At 38.1% G+C, this 13,699-nt stretch overlaps 1 protein-coding gene and 1 long non-coding RNA gene across 2 annotated transcripts; one reads left to right on the top strand and one right to left on the bottom strand.

The window, feature by feature from the left end:
• Positions 1–220: 220 nt before the first annotated feature.
• Positions 221–628, bottom strand: LOC134806286 (uncharacterized). The gene is made up of 2 exons (XR_010146499.1): positions 557–628; positions 221–454 (listed from the first exon to the last, which is right to left on the bottom strand). It is a non-coding gene; the product is annotated as an uncharacterized LOC134806286 (long non-coding RNA).
• A 3,747-nt stretch (positions 629–4,375) lies between these two features.
• LOC134806284 (splicing factor YJU2) lies at positions 4,376–8,820 on the top strand. The gene is made up of 5 exons (XM_063779506.1): positions 4,376–4,506; positions 4,606–4,818; positions 5,876–6,050; positions 6,563–6,740; positions 8,339–8,820. Exons 1-5 carry the CDS (start codon positions 4,483–4,485, stop codon positions 8,727–8,729), a joined length of 981 nt encoding a protein of 326 aa, XP_063635576.1. The 5' UTR covers positions 4,376–4,482; the 3' UTR covers positions 8,730–8,820.
• The last annotated feature ends 4,879 nt before the right edge of the window (positions 8,821–13,699 follow it).

Genomic DNA, 13,699 nt, shown 5'->3' with positions numbered 1-13,699 from the left:
TTATAGTGGATGGTAAAAGTAAAAGTAAATATTATACAGGACTTGAATGGAATATTATATTATTGGTAAGTGCGGGTTATTATTTATTGTGAACCTGTGTATATTTTCTGGCAAAATCTTTACGCGCCTGCAAAATAACAAAGAGAAACCATAAGGAAAATATAAAAAATCGGTAAAGTTAGCGTTTGTTTTTAAGGTTAGAGTGTCAAAAATATTTATAAATATTAATTCTAAGGCTAAAGTCAATTTATTTTAGCTGGTAATCATAACACGGCGATAGTCTGCTAAATATTTGCAAGTATTTCTTTAATTATATTTACAAATACGTTTATTTTTATTGTAAAATGGCGACAATTTTTAAACAGCCTACAGGATAGTTGGAGAGCATTATAATCTTAGTAGCTGTGCTGTGTAATAAATGGAGTGTCTTTTACAGCTTTTGTAATTAAAACAGCTTTATAATAGAATATTTGTATTCGTTTGGCTGTATTTCGGTTCTCCGTACATAAGTTATAATTATCTTTAGAGATCCGTATAACAAATAAAAAACTTGTACTGTCATATATTCCTTTAGTTTTATAATACACTTATTTTCAGAAATCATTACACTACTATACTTATACGAGTGTAAAATTACACCAAAAGATTGTTATAAGCGACTCTGTCAGTAATACAGAAAAAAGCTGTACTATAGCTGCCATTTATTCATTTGGTTTTATAATACCCTTACAGACAGAAGTTATACAACTACTATTCTTATAGGAGAGTAAGATTACGCCATAAGAAATAGCTTTAAAACGGGGTTGACAGATACACTTGTACAGCTACAAGCGCCAAGTGATACTACAATACAGCCTGTATACAGTTTTTACGATAAAATTAGCTTGTAGTGTTTCACAACACTTAATGTTTTAAAACGGAGTTGACAGATACTTTTGTACACCTAAAAGTGCCTAGTGCTACTACAATACAGCCTGTATACAGCTTTTACGATAGAATTAGCTTGTAGTCTCTCACAACACTTTTAGTTTTATAGTAGATTTTTTATATTCTGATAAAGCACCCCAAGCTTCCGCAGAATCCTTTATAATGATTTTATACAGCTTGAGCTGTATAATGTCTGTAAAGTTCCTTTTATACAGCTTAAATCTTTGCTGACACTCTTATACGTCCCTTAAATCACTCTAAGTTCTAAATTGGCTGGTATATTGATGTTGCCGACACTTCCATGCTACTTGGGAAGTAACTAAATCCAGATACTGTACAAATCTAAAGGCCCCTGTACGCAATGGGCCAGCGCCGGCCAGTCCAAGGGACGCAGCCATGCGGTAGAATGAGATAGCAATATCACTTGCTCCCTTTAACGCATAAATGCGGCCCCCAGAATGGCCCACGCTGGCCCATTGTGTACCCCTGTACACAATGGGCCAGCGTGGGTCATTCTGGGCCCCTTAGGCCATTTAAGGCCCCTGCCTTAAATGGTTCCCCGCGATACAGAGGGGCTACTGCGAAAACCGTAATTCGCAAATTGCGGGGATTTTTCTCTTTTACTCCAATAAAGGTGTAATTAGAGTGACAGAGAAAAATGCCCGCAATTTGCGAACTTCGATTTTCGCGGTTATAGCCCAGAGGTCTCACCTAGTGCGGGGGCCTCTGGTAAATATGTATACCATAGTTTATTGGTAAATAAATTATTTTATTTTACTAATTTTATGGCTGCACGCCTATCCATCACCCAACAACGGCACTTTCATCGAGCCAAACACTCAGAAATGCTATCGGACTCCGGGTCGGGGCCGATGTATGTGTGGACCACAGCTGTGCCTCTAGTGGGGCCCCTGTTGATCGCCTTGGCCACCACGGACTCGCCTGCTCCTCGGGCGCCGGCCGCCTATCCCGTCATGCCGCGCTCAACGACATCCTGAGGAGAGCGCTTGTCAGCGCCGACGTCCCTGCGGCTCTGGAGCCCCAGATCGCAAGGGACGACGGCAAACGCCCCGACGGGATGTCGTTGATCCTCTGGCGGATGGGCCGGGCGCTGGTGTAGGACGCCACCTGCGCAGATACGCTGGCGGTGTCCTACATTTTAGCCACCAGCAAACAGGCCGGGGCGGCGGCTGACGTCCGAGAACTCTTCAAGGCGAATAAATATAGTTGTCTCGGCGCATACTACGAATATGTAGCCTTTGGCGTCGAGACACTAGGTCCATGGGGTAGGGGGGCTCGGGGACTCCACAAGGTGCTCAGTAAATTCCTAAGGGAGGCCACAGGTGATCCTCGCGCAGGCAGCTTTCTCGCGCAAAGATTGGCCATAGCAATCCAGCGCGGGAACGCTGCCTGCGTGATGGGTACCCTACCAAGGGGGCAAAATTTTTAGCTTCAGTTATCTTAATTGTAGTTAATTTTAGTTTTATATTCATTTTAGAACACTTGTTATTTATAAATTTTATAATAAATGAGTTTTTGTATATACCAAGTATCAACTTAAGAAATTAATAAAGTTTGTAATAAACTCACAGGTGTTTTATTTTCTAAGATAAAAAAATTGAATTAGTTTAGGACGGTTTTTATCGGTTTAGGAAGTCACTATTATCGATTTTTCGCAGCACTACTTTCTATCATGTCGGTTATTATCGTTTCGAGAACTCACTATTATCGATTTTTCACAGCACTGCTTTCTATAAACCATAGATAAATATATAGATAATATATTTCTTTATCTGTGCTATAAACAATTTTCTTTATGTTGATATGAATAGATGCTCATCAGTCATACATCAGTCAAGTCCTGTCAAAACCAACCGTTTGACAAAAACGTACTATGGAGTTCCGCCTCTTAGAACGTAGTGATTATATGCTCTTTGCTTTATACATCACAAAATTAGCAATACATTGCACTCGGAGTAATTAACAATGGAGCCGCCATTAACAGGCGTTCCCCTCTGTCGAAAATAGGCGGCCAATGGTCAACCACATGTCAATCATATGTATGGACTGACGTTTATCTGACATGACGTACCTATACATTTGATGTGCCCCTCCCCCGCAAAAAACGGCAGACTATTTTGTACCGAATATTTTAGACATGGCGTCTCCGTTGGTTATATCCTCTAAGACATTGCATCTTAAAATAATCTTAAAAAGTGTACTAAATATCTAATATAAGTTATTTTTAAAAGTCGCTGATGTGACATTCTCATTCAAATGGTAGGGACCACTTTGTCGTTTACCATAAAGACGAAATTTTATTGTATCTTTATACAAATAGCCTGTCAGAGAGTCCTTATGGCAAGGATAAAGTGCTACATTTCGATTGCGAACGTCACGAATGTTGGTCAGTATGAGGAGCCTACATTTTATTTTTTAATATACTTACAACATACTTACTCCCACACTATGAAAAGATTTAATGTAATTATGCCTCCGAATGAAATAAATACACTGTAATGGCTCCTCTACACGATGGGCCAACGCCGGCCACTCCAAGGGACGCATTTATGCGTTAGAGGGAGCAAGTGATATTGCTATCTCATTCTACCGCATGGTTGCGTCCCTTGGAGTGGCCGGCGTTGGCCCATCGTGTAAAGGGGCCATAATGTTCATCTAACAAGCACCTTACCCGCGTAGGTAGCCCTCCCCGCGTACGCCGTTCATGCAAAGTTTTATTTAGCCAAATAGTAAAAAACCGTTGTTGAAAATGACCCAAATTATGAATGTTGTCTTGATGTGGCATTATAATAATGTAGACGTAAACTTAATAACATGAATTTTTTTTTGTGGCAGATACATGATGTTTATAAGAAAAAAAAAATTAAAAATAAAAGCGGTGGATGAATTTGACACACATTTGATGGAATAATATATTATGATATCCTGTGAAGTACAACACTTCACTTACCGACTATAATTTTATTTTAGGCATTTTAGGGTCACTATTAGGTATTTATTAAATGTCATTATACGCGTAGATAATAATGACACAAAATGCGTGTGTACGTCGGAAGCCACTTTGCTTTTACAGGGAAACAAAGAATTTCATCTCGAATATTTTTTTACCAAATGCTGTTTAAAAAAAGAAATAAGTACCTAAATTTCTACCTAAGCAAATACCTAGGATGACACAAATTATTATTATTAGGTTTGGTATGTGGTCTGGAAACTATATGTAAAAAATAAGCAACATTAATAATCTTATAACTTCAAAAGTTATTGCTACCGGACTATAAATAATAGGTTGCGAACCTCACTCAGTATAGACATTATTAATATTATTTAAAATAAACCCCTTATAAACCGCAAACAATTTCTCCCAATGCGGATTCCATCAGGAAAACCGTGCGTCTGTAGCCAGCCTAAACCACCAATAAACGTCAATGTCAGCTCGTTTACTTTTTACGTCAAACGTCAAGTCAAACATTACGAGAAATAATATCAGCGTGTACGGATAATTCCGCCTTAAATTAATCTTAAAACAGTAGCAAGATGTCTGAAAGAAAAGTATTAAACGTAAGTAAAGAATTTTAACAATTGCACTTCAATAGAAAATGTTATTAATTCTGTTTTACTTACATGGCTCACTCTTACACCTTACGATGTTGATTTCAGAAATACTATCCCCCGGATTTTGATCCGTCGAAGATTCCCCGCATGAAACTGGCGAAGAACCGCCAGTACACTGTGCGCTTGATGGCTCCCTTCAATATGCGATGCGCTACTTGCGGCGAGTATATCTACAAGGGAAAAAAATTCAACGCTCGGAAAGAGGACGTTGAAAATGAAGACTATTTGGGAATTAGAATTTACAGGTTTTATATTAAAGTTAGTATATTATTCTTATCTACATTCCTCGTATCAGCCGAAAGACGTCCACTGCTGGAAATAGGTCTCCCCCAGGGATCCCACAACGTCCGGCCTTACTCTGCTCTCAATCTTAACCTGATCGTCGGACCATCTTGTTGTGGGTCTTTTCCTGATCCGTTTTACGGTTCGCGGTCACCAGTCAAGAACCTTTCTGCCCCACTGGCCATCCATCCTATGAGCAATGTGTCCCGCCCACTGCCATTTTAGTCTGGCCACTCTCTGAGCTATGTCAACAACCTTATACAACCTATCTACATTAAAACATTCACTGCCCCGAACGCACATGTGCGTCCACCATCATACAAGTTTGTTCCTAGGCCATGCCCCCTGGCAGTGAATGCGTTAATAGTTCTTAAATTTAGTATTAGGTATTTTAGTTGTTGGCAGTATTTAGTATTGAATGCAATATAAAAGAATAATTTTCTACATTTGAGGAACATAATTGGATTAGTATTTTCTGACTTAAAGTTAAGGAACACTAGAAAAACTATAATTTCTAGAACAGCTCATTACACAATGAGTTGTAAATAACACAAGCAGAGCCTTTTTTTTTGCCCGTTTTTAGTCCGCATAAATCTAGAAAGCTTTTACTTAACAAAAAGCATATTTATCCTATTAAATCCCTGCATACTTGTACATAACCAATTAATTTCGAGATTGAATTCTTGTAAAAATAAAATAAAGTTATCTAAATTGCAAATGTTTGCTTGTGTCTTACAAAGTTGAAATAGGTATGTTTTGGTGTGTTCATTTCAAGATAAATCACTTCTTGCAAAATTCAGTGTTTCCCATCTGTGCCGCCCTAGTCAGGAAGCGGGTACAAATGGGATTCATTTGTTCCCAATTCCTTCCCATCTGTCCCCGGCAGGAACAGATGGGAATAGTTTCATTCCCACCAGTGACCTCCTCGGTTTCTTTCTGTCTTTTGATAGTTGCTATATTGAACAGTTAAAATTCCAATTCCTGATAAATATTTTTTTATTACTATTAACAATGTGAACTTAATAAATTCCAGTGTACCAGATGCCTACAAGAGATATCATTCAAGACGGACCCAAAGAACACGGACTATGAGATTGAGGCGGGAGCAACAAGGAACTTCATGGCGCTGAAGCTTGCTGAAGAACAGGCCAAGCGGGAAGAGGAGGAACAAAAAGAAGAAGAGGCAAATAATCCTATGAAATTATTAGGTAAGTGCATTCGTGTTATTTTGTACACACGATTTTTCCGCAACTCGACGACTTGCGCCTATTTTGCGAGATAGGGGGTGGGCTAGTCCTGCCAGCCCCTAGTGCCAGCCCAGCCCAGCCCCGTGGGGCCTAAACCTGCGAGAGGAAAGAGAGCAAATCCGCCACTGAGCAATAGTATGCAGCGCAATAAAGGCTCGTGCCAAAACAGGACATAGATTGTGTAATAACACAGAATAAGTAATAGTACTACCATACCAAAAGAACACTTCCTACAAAACCGAGTTTGACAGCGATTCAGGGTCGAATCATGATATCCTTTTCCAACTTATGGCACTATCCCTTTCGGCTATTTAGGGTTGTCAAAATTCAAGTAATTATCTTGTCTGTGGCCGTGCACGCAATGGGACGTCAAGTTGTTTCAACCCTAATAATTGCTCGGAGCAATGCTGAGCCGAACGGAGTCGAGTTTGCCTGAAGAGTGTCTCCCCAAGGTAATAATGGATTGATTACAGAATACAGAACGGAGCAGTCTCGTCAGGAGATCGAGCGGCTGGAGGGACTGGAAGAGCTGAAGGAACTGAACCGGCGCCAGCAGGCCGTGGACTACGAGGGCATGCTGCAGCAGTACGCGCCCGAGAGCGCGGACAAGCGCCGCGCCAGGGAGGAGAAGGAAGACGACGACTTCATCAAGTGAGTCTAATAAACTGTTCTTTACAGTAAGTACAAATAGTGATACTTTCCCGCACTAGTGCTGGAATTAGGACTTTCCGTGGTGCCTATGTCGAAAATTTAAAGGGCCATATGTACTGTAAAACGTTTTACGATACGCGTGCGAATAGGTAACCTACTTTCCGCACTTGTATCGTAAATAAGTATTATATGAAGAGATGCAAACTAGAGCCCTTTGACTGGGAGCGGCAGGCAGCGCAGCGGCTCGAATGGCGGCGCCTCATTCATGATCGAGTCAGCGATTTTGAGACTGAACGCCGCAATGAGCTCGACAGAAAACGAGATGAGCTTAAGGCTCGGCCGCCAACATCAATTCCTTACAACTATATAGGTGGTGCGCTGACGTACCCAAAATGCGCTCGAGTATTTAGCAAGAAGATAGGGACCCTATCCTATCATAGGGTACGTGAGCCACCTAAGGGCGCCCCAGAGAGTGGATCAGCTACACTCTAATAACAAGTGTTAGAAATAATTGTCTACTCCAGAGCACACAGTCGCTGTGGCCGAAATCGGTCAGGAGACCGAGAGCATCATCATCATCAAGTATTATAATAGTCTAATGCTACACAAACATAAAGCTAATTTTACGGTATAACTCACGTATTTTTAGCCACTCGCGCGACATATTTCTAATGCTTATCGCCTAGCGGTAAAGTGTTCATCTTTCATACCGGAGATCGTGGGTTCTAACTAGTGATGCCCCGAATAGTGAATTTGGCCGAATACCAAATACCGAATATTCGGCCCCCCTCTCGGCCGGATACCGAATATTCGGCGACCGAATATTCGGCATGACATGCGAACATTTAGTCACAATTATTACGAAAACTGTTCGCCAACAAAGCACAACGTTTGCTAAGATATATTTTTATGTTGAACAGAATTAATGAATGTAGTTAGAGTCAATCAAATCAAATCCATGATAAAAATAAAATATTTTCGAATCAACAAATACTCAAAAACGTGCCTAGGTATTTAACCACTTTCCAAGAATACATTTAAAATACCTATTAAATATACCTAGTTTTTAGTTATTTTTTATGTGATTTTTTTCTTTTTAGGTAGGTGCAACAGATATTCGGTATTCGGCCGAATAGTAGGCAACATTCGACCGAATACCGAATATTCGGCAAAGTGGCCGAATAGGCCGAATACCGAATAGTTGCCGAATATTCGTGGCATCTCTAGTTCTAACCCTGTTCGTCATCTTACCAATGAGTTTCTTGGAACTTATGTACCAGTTGCTCTTGAGTCTTGGGTGAAGAAATCTCCTTTGGTGAAAACTTGATCAATAAAACCAATAACCCTTTTTTTCTTTACATAATATTTAGTGGAAGTCCTATAAAAACCGCAAACAACACTTATTTGAGGAAACAACTCAAACAACCCTATTAAGGGTCCGTAACTTTCGGGAACAAGAAAGCCCTGACATACGACACTTGCCTGAGGATCCTCTGGCACCAGCACGAGGATAAGAAATATGAACTTCTTCTCAAATTGAAACCTTGTTGTTTCTTTAATAAGGTACAATATCCTAAATCATTGCTAAATGTTTTCAGATCCATCAAGTTTGGCGGAACATCGAAAGTAGTGGCTGAAGAAATAATTGAAGAAGTAGAGGACTCAGAGGAACCACCAGCTAAAACATCTCGAATAGAGACAATTCCAGCCAAACCAGTTGCCAAGAAAAATGAGTCATGGAACCGCAGTATCGGAGTGTTGAATAAAAAACCGGCTTTGGCGAATCTTGTAAAGAGTAAAAAAGACGTGGCGCCAAAGACGATGAGTTCGGAAGGAACTAAGGACAACAGTGATAGTGCAAATACGACTGTGGCTCCAAAAGCATGTGTTGCCGCTGTAGCTTCTAAGGCTAGTGAAAATACAACGCCAGCTGCGTCAGGGCTTACTCTTCTGGCAAACTACTCCGGCAGTGACAGTGATTCGCAGTGAGTTCCGTTTTATTATAACACACTGTACAAAATGGGTATGGACATCTGTAAGTTGTAATTAATAATTATGGTAAATAGATAAGTTAAGTAAACTTGTTGTAGTTTGGTTTCGTATCCGTTTGATTTGATGTCCTATCCCATTATTCTGTATAGCGTAAACCATCACGTAAAAGAGTTTAAATAGTAAAAGAGAACAATTACATTAACATTTTAGTATTTGCAACTTGAGACTCTAACGACACCTGGCCCAAAAGATGCATCAAGATTTGAATTGTAGTGTAGGTCGCGCTTAAGAAATAGTTATACGGTATGTACCTACTACCATACTTACCCTCCTTTCTCTCTGCCTCGTCAGTCAGATGTTTACATTTAAAATAAAGGAAAAAAAGTCCTGTTTGTCAATCTACTATTGTCATCTTGGCGTCTTGGCTAGGCTCCTGCCCTGAAAAATAAAGAAATTATACCAATAATTTTTTAATATTCTTGTACTACTTATTCCCCAATTTTTGATCTATGTGAAGTGTAGTGTGTGTTTGTTTGTTTTATATTACTTACTTTTATCAATCTACATTTGTCTACCTTAACGGAAAAATGTGGCCACCATTTTCCGTTTAGTTGATAAAGCAAAAACTATATGAATAAGACCAAAAAGTGTGGGCAATCAGTAGGACAACAATATTAATATACTGATTATTCATAAATTAATTGGTTTATTAGAAAATAATTCCCCTAATGAGGGCGCCACTGGACGGTCGACTCGTGTCTTAACCATAACTATGCATGAGGTGAGTAGAAATTAATTAAAATAGAACTATTATAAAAATATTCCATACTAAATTGTTGCCATGTTGAAGCATTTTACGTCAAAAATGTGACAGTTACGTAGAAAGTGGCCCCCTTATTTATATTCTACTATTTTATGTGGGATCCTATCTCATCACATAATAATTGATTGTCATAATGTAATGTTACGCATAAATCTCTTTTCGCATATTTTTTCTCCAGCCGAAACAGAAAGTATTTTGCATAGGTTGTGTAGAATAGGGTAGGTTAGGTTAGGTGTGTTATAATTTTTCAGAAATGTTAATATTTCCAGCACAATAACAAATATGCGAAATGAGTTTTATGCGTAACATTACATTAGGACAATCAATTATTATGCGACCCAATATGGACCCTTTTATGTCGCACTGTAGGAGAGAAAAACAAATTTCATACAAATTTTTAAAAGCTCCTGACTCTTATAATAATAAAATGAACCGTTTGCAAAGCAATTGAAGGGGCTATACCATGCATATACATTGGATTGTGTAAAAACGTATTTCTTTTTTTAAACTATAATGTTAAGTATAAGGCTATCAAAATCGCTGCCAATTTAGCTTGGTCTAACTCTAATAAATATTTAGCCAATTGAATGATTTGGCAAAACAAATGTATTCCAAATATTGTAGGCATAGACTAGGAATCCTCTAGACGGAGTTAAGAGCAATTACATATTTCATGAAACCGATGCTGCCAAAAATACTGGGGTGCGGGAGACGAGGTGAGCGAGGTCCCGTGCCGTGATTGGTCCGTTCAAAGACACGGACGTCACACAAAGACACTTTCGACTCGAAAATGGAGTAAAACTACCGTATGTTGTGGCAGAGGGGGTAGAGCTACTATGCTCAGTCTGGAGTATGTCTTGTCTGTGATTGTAGGTATTTCATAATAATAATCTATTAACGTTCTACATGACATTAAAGCTCTCCAAAGGGCCTCTACGTGCTGGATCTATATCCCCACGCAAACCTGTCAAAGGACCGGGATTTATAGGCCCGTGAAATCGAAAATCTACTTAACAATAATTCTACCAAGTAAAATGTTATCAATGTTATCATAATAAAAATTTGCCGAATGTTGGTTGCCAATGTAAATCATCTGCGAAAAGTTGGTTGGCAAGTGAAATCCGGACGATAAAACATCGACGAAACAATGCGATTTTGATCTCAATAGCTATAGTAAGTACCTGCAAATATATAAAAATTTCATTCGAGACTTCCCTTTTTAGGGTTGCGTACACAAAGGGTAAAACGGGACCCTATTACTAAGACTCCGCTGTCCGTCCGTCCGTCCGTCTGTCACCAGGCTGTATCTCACGAACAGGTTTAGCTAGACAATTGAAATTTTCACAGATGATATATTTCTGTTGCCGCTATAACAACAAATACTAAAAAGTACGGAACCCTCGGTGGGCGACTCCGACTCGCACTTTGGTTTTTCCTAACCATGTTCGAATTCGTCCTATTAAGACCGCAATAGGCCTGATGACAGTAACAAAGAATCATGGAAATAATGGTTTCAAAGAAACATATATGTTAAGGGGCCGGTATATGACGTTTTCGATTTAGACCTCAGTTCGTGACCATAATTTGTTCAATAAATGTTTGATAATTGCATTAAATTACACGTAAATTTATTCACGAAGAAACCGTGTACCGACTCTTTATGCCATTATATTTTTAATTTGCTGTTATTCTCTACAAATCGACACTAAAAGTATCAAAAAATCAAAATATGGAGTTCCGTTTGAGACAGAAGCAAAACAATTTTGTCTTTGACAGTAATTGAATTATTGTATGATTTTGGAAGCTAGATAATTCAGCTACCAATTTATTATCGATTTATATTTTTACTCACAAAGACAACACAGAAATTCAATCTCAAATGTAAACTTTCGAACAATTTCCATACATTGACGACATCACTCAAAATTCTTCTTCAAGTCAGATGCCCGTTGGGGCTACACCGGAGCACACGTGTACTTCTTCAAATGAAAATGACAGCTTGATTTTCTTGCTTTTGACAATTATATTGACATTAAATCATATACGCACACGAGAAAGCATACCAGTAGATAAAATGTATTTCAAAAAATAGGGTACATAAATATCAGCTCGCGTCTCATTTAAATTTCATTTGCTGTTATTTACGGGTCATTATTGTTGAAAACCGCAGTAAACTATCTTAAAATAATACGATCACAGTCGAATTTAAGTATTATCTTCCTTCAAAACTCGCTTAAAATGAAAAAAGTTTAAAGACTCATCTTTACTGATTGGGATCAATTTTTATTATGCTGGTATCATTTTGCGTCATTTTAAAAACGTATTTGACTTCTGTATGTCAATGAATTTTGATGACAACTGTAATCTTGTATTATATTATAGAACTTTTATATTAAAATATTGCCTATTAACAGGAAGAGTTATGTAATTCGTATAAGTAATACCTGAAAGTCTTGTAACTAGATCTGTAATACCATGGATTGCGACGAATAAATTATTATGATTATGCCGTTCGTTCCGTCTATATGTATAATGCGTGTACGTGCTGTTCTCTGAAAATCTTCAAGAAAAAATAAAGGCTAGACCAGCACTAAGTACTAGCAAGTTTTTGCGGCTTTGGAGACCGAGATGAAGCTTACAGGCCAATAGCGTTGTGGCCTGGTTATTGTTATGTATACATATGTATCGAATGTTTTATAAATTTACTATAAAAAGCAATGTTTTATTTCGATTAGGTCTACATTTTGTGCATATTGCATATCTGAAGTATTTTCGTACTAAACTTGAAACTTTCGTTGAAACTAAATAAAATAATTATTCCAAATGTACAGTCACCTGCAATTTATGTTACACAACGATGGCCGCAAAAATATCTGACACGATCTTATTTGTAGAACCATAAGAGCATGTCACATATTTTTGCGGCCTTCGAAGAGTAGGTACCGTCATTATCACCAACTTTGCCCGCTTTTTTTTTTAAAACACGTTTTTCAAAAAAAAAATATATATATGATTTTTTTTTGCTCAGCACGTCCATTGTGATCAACCGCATCAGTTTATTTGAAGAAAAATTTTTTTATCGTGTTTTTACCCATTTTTTGCGTTTTAGAGGGCGGGCAAAGATATCCGGGGTTTTCGCCAACATTGCCCACGTCAATTTGGTATTCAAATACAGCTCGTATGATGATGATGTCTAAGGATCACTTAAAGGTTTTGGGCAATCCTACCATTCCCATTTAATAACTTAGCGATAAGTGTAAAAACTTTTAATTAAATTTGCTGGGCAATGTTGCCTACCCGTTTTTGCCCATTTCCAAATAAGGCTCGCCTAAGCATTTTACAAAGGCTAGGGTTGTCACTTTTGAGAAAATCTGTTACAATAGTTTAATGGCCAAAAATATGATTTTTGTTGTGTTTTTCATTCGTTAACGGGATAAAATATCTAAATAAAGGATAATAAGACAAATTAAATACAGTATATATTTGTAAACTTATTTTAGTGTACAAACATAACCTTCTTTTACTTGCGAAGTTGGGTAAATTAGATGAAAGTGACAACCCTAATCCGTTTTTGGTGGTGGGCAATGTTGGTATAGATGCCAAATTACCGGATTACTTTGCCCACCGCTAAAACTTTTGTGTATTTAGGCCTTTTTAGTTTAAATCTCAATAGACATAATCTATGCTTCATGTGTTATAACTGAAACCCGGAAATATTTGTCAAAGGGTTCTCAATTTTTTCTACTTCCACTTGCATTCATTATTTCATATTCATTATTTATCAATTTTTTGCCCGCCGAAATATACCCTATATTAGACAACTCGCTCAAAATTCCCAAGTCAAGTTATGCACAAGTTTGGTATATAGTTTTGTCAGAAATATAACCTATTTTCTACTAAAAACAGCAGGGTGGCCATAATTTTTCTACATTAACGAATTTGTTTAAAATTGTCGTTTTGGGCAAAGTTTCCCTGGAGGCAAAGTTGGATGACGTAACATATTATTGCAGGTGACTGTACATAAATGTTTCGGTGATTTTGAGATTATTTTCCAGGTTAGTTTACTAACAATCAAGTTATGCAGATACCGATTTCGTGAACGTATAAGTAGTAAGGTACCGCTATTGTTTAGCGATACCGATTG

Source organism: Cydia splendana, chromosome 3 (genome assembly GCF_910591565.1).
Source record: "Cydia splendana chromosome 3, ilCydSple1.2, whole genome shotgun sequence".
In the NCBI taxonomy this organism is placed as follows: Eukaryota; Metazoa; Arthropoda; class Insecta; order Lepidoptera; family Tortricidae; genus Cydia; species Cydia splendana.
Note: the sequence above shows the minus strand (reverse complement) of the source record. Positions and strands in the feature narration are given on the sequence as shown.

What these genes read in the sequence shown, in the direction of transcription:
- LOC134806284 (XM_063779506.1), top strand. Translation starts at nt 4,483, where the DNA reads ATGTCTGAAAGAAAAGTATTAAAC. An exon ending in CTGAAAGAAAAGTATTAAAC is followed by an intron (nt 4,507 to 4,605) that starts GTAAGTAAAGAA and finishes TGTTGATTTCAG; the next exon opens with AAATACTATCCCCCGGATTT. An exon ending in TTTACAGGTTTTATATTAAA is followed by an intron (nt 4,819 to 5,875) that starts GTTAGTATATTA and finishes AATAAATTCCAG; the next exon opens with TGTACCAGATGCCTACAAGA.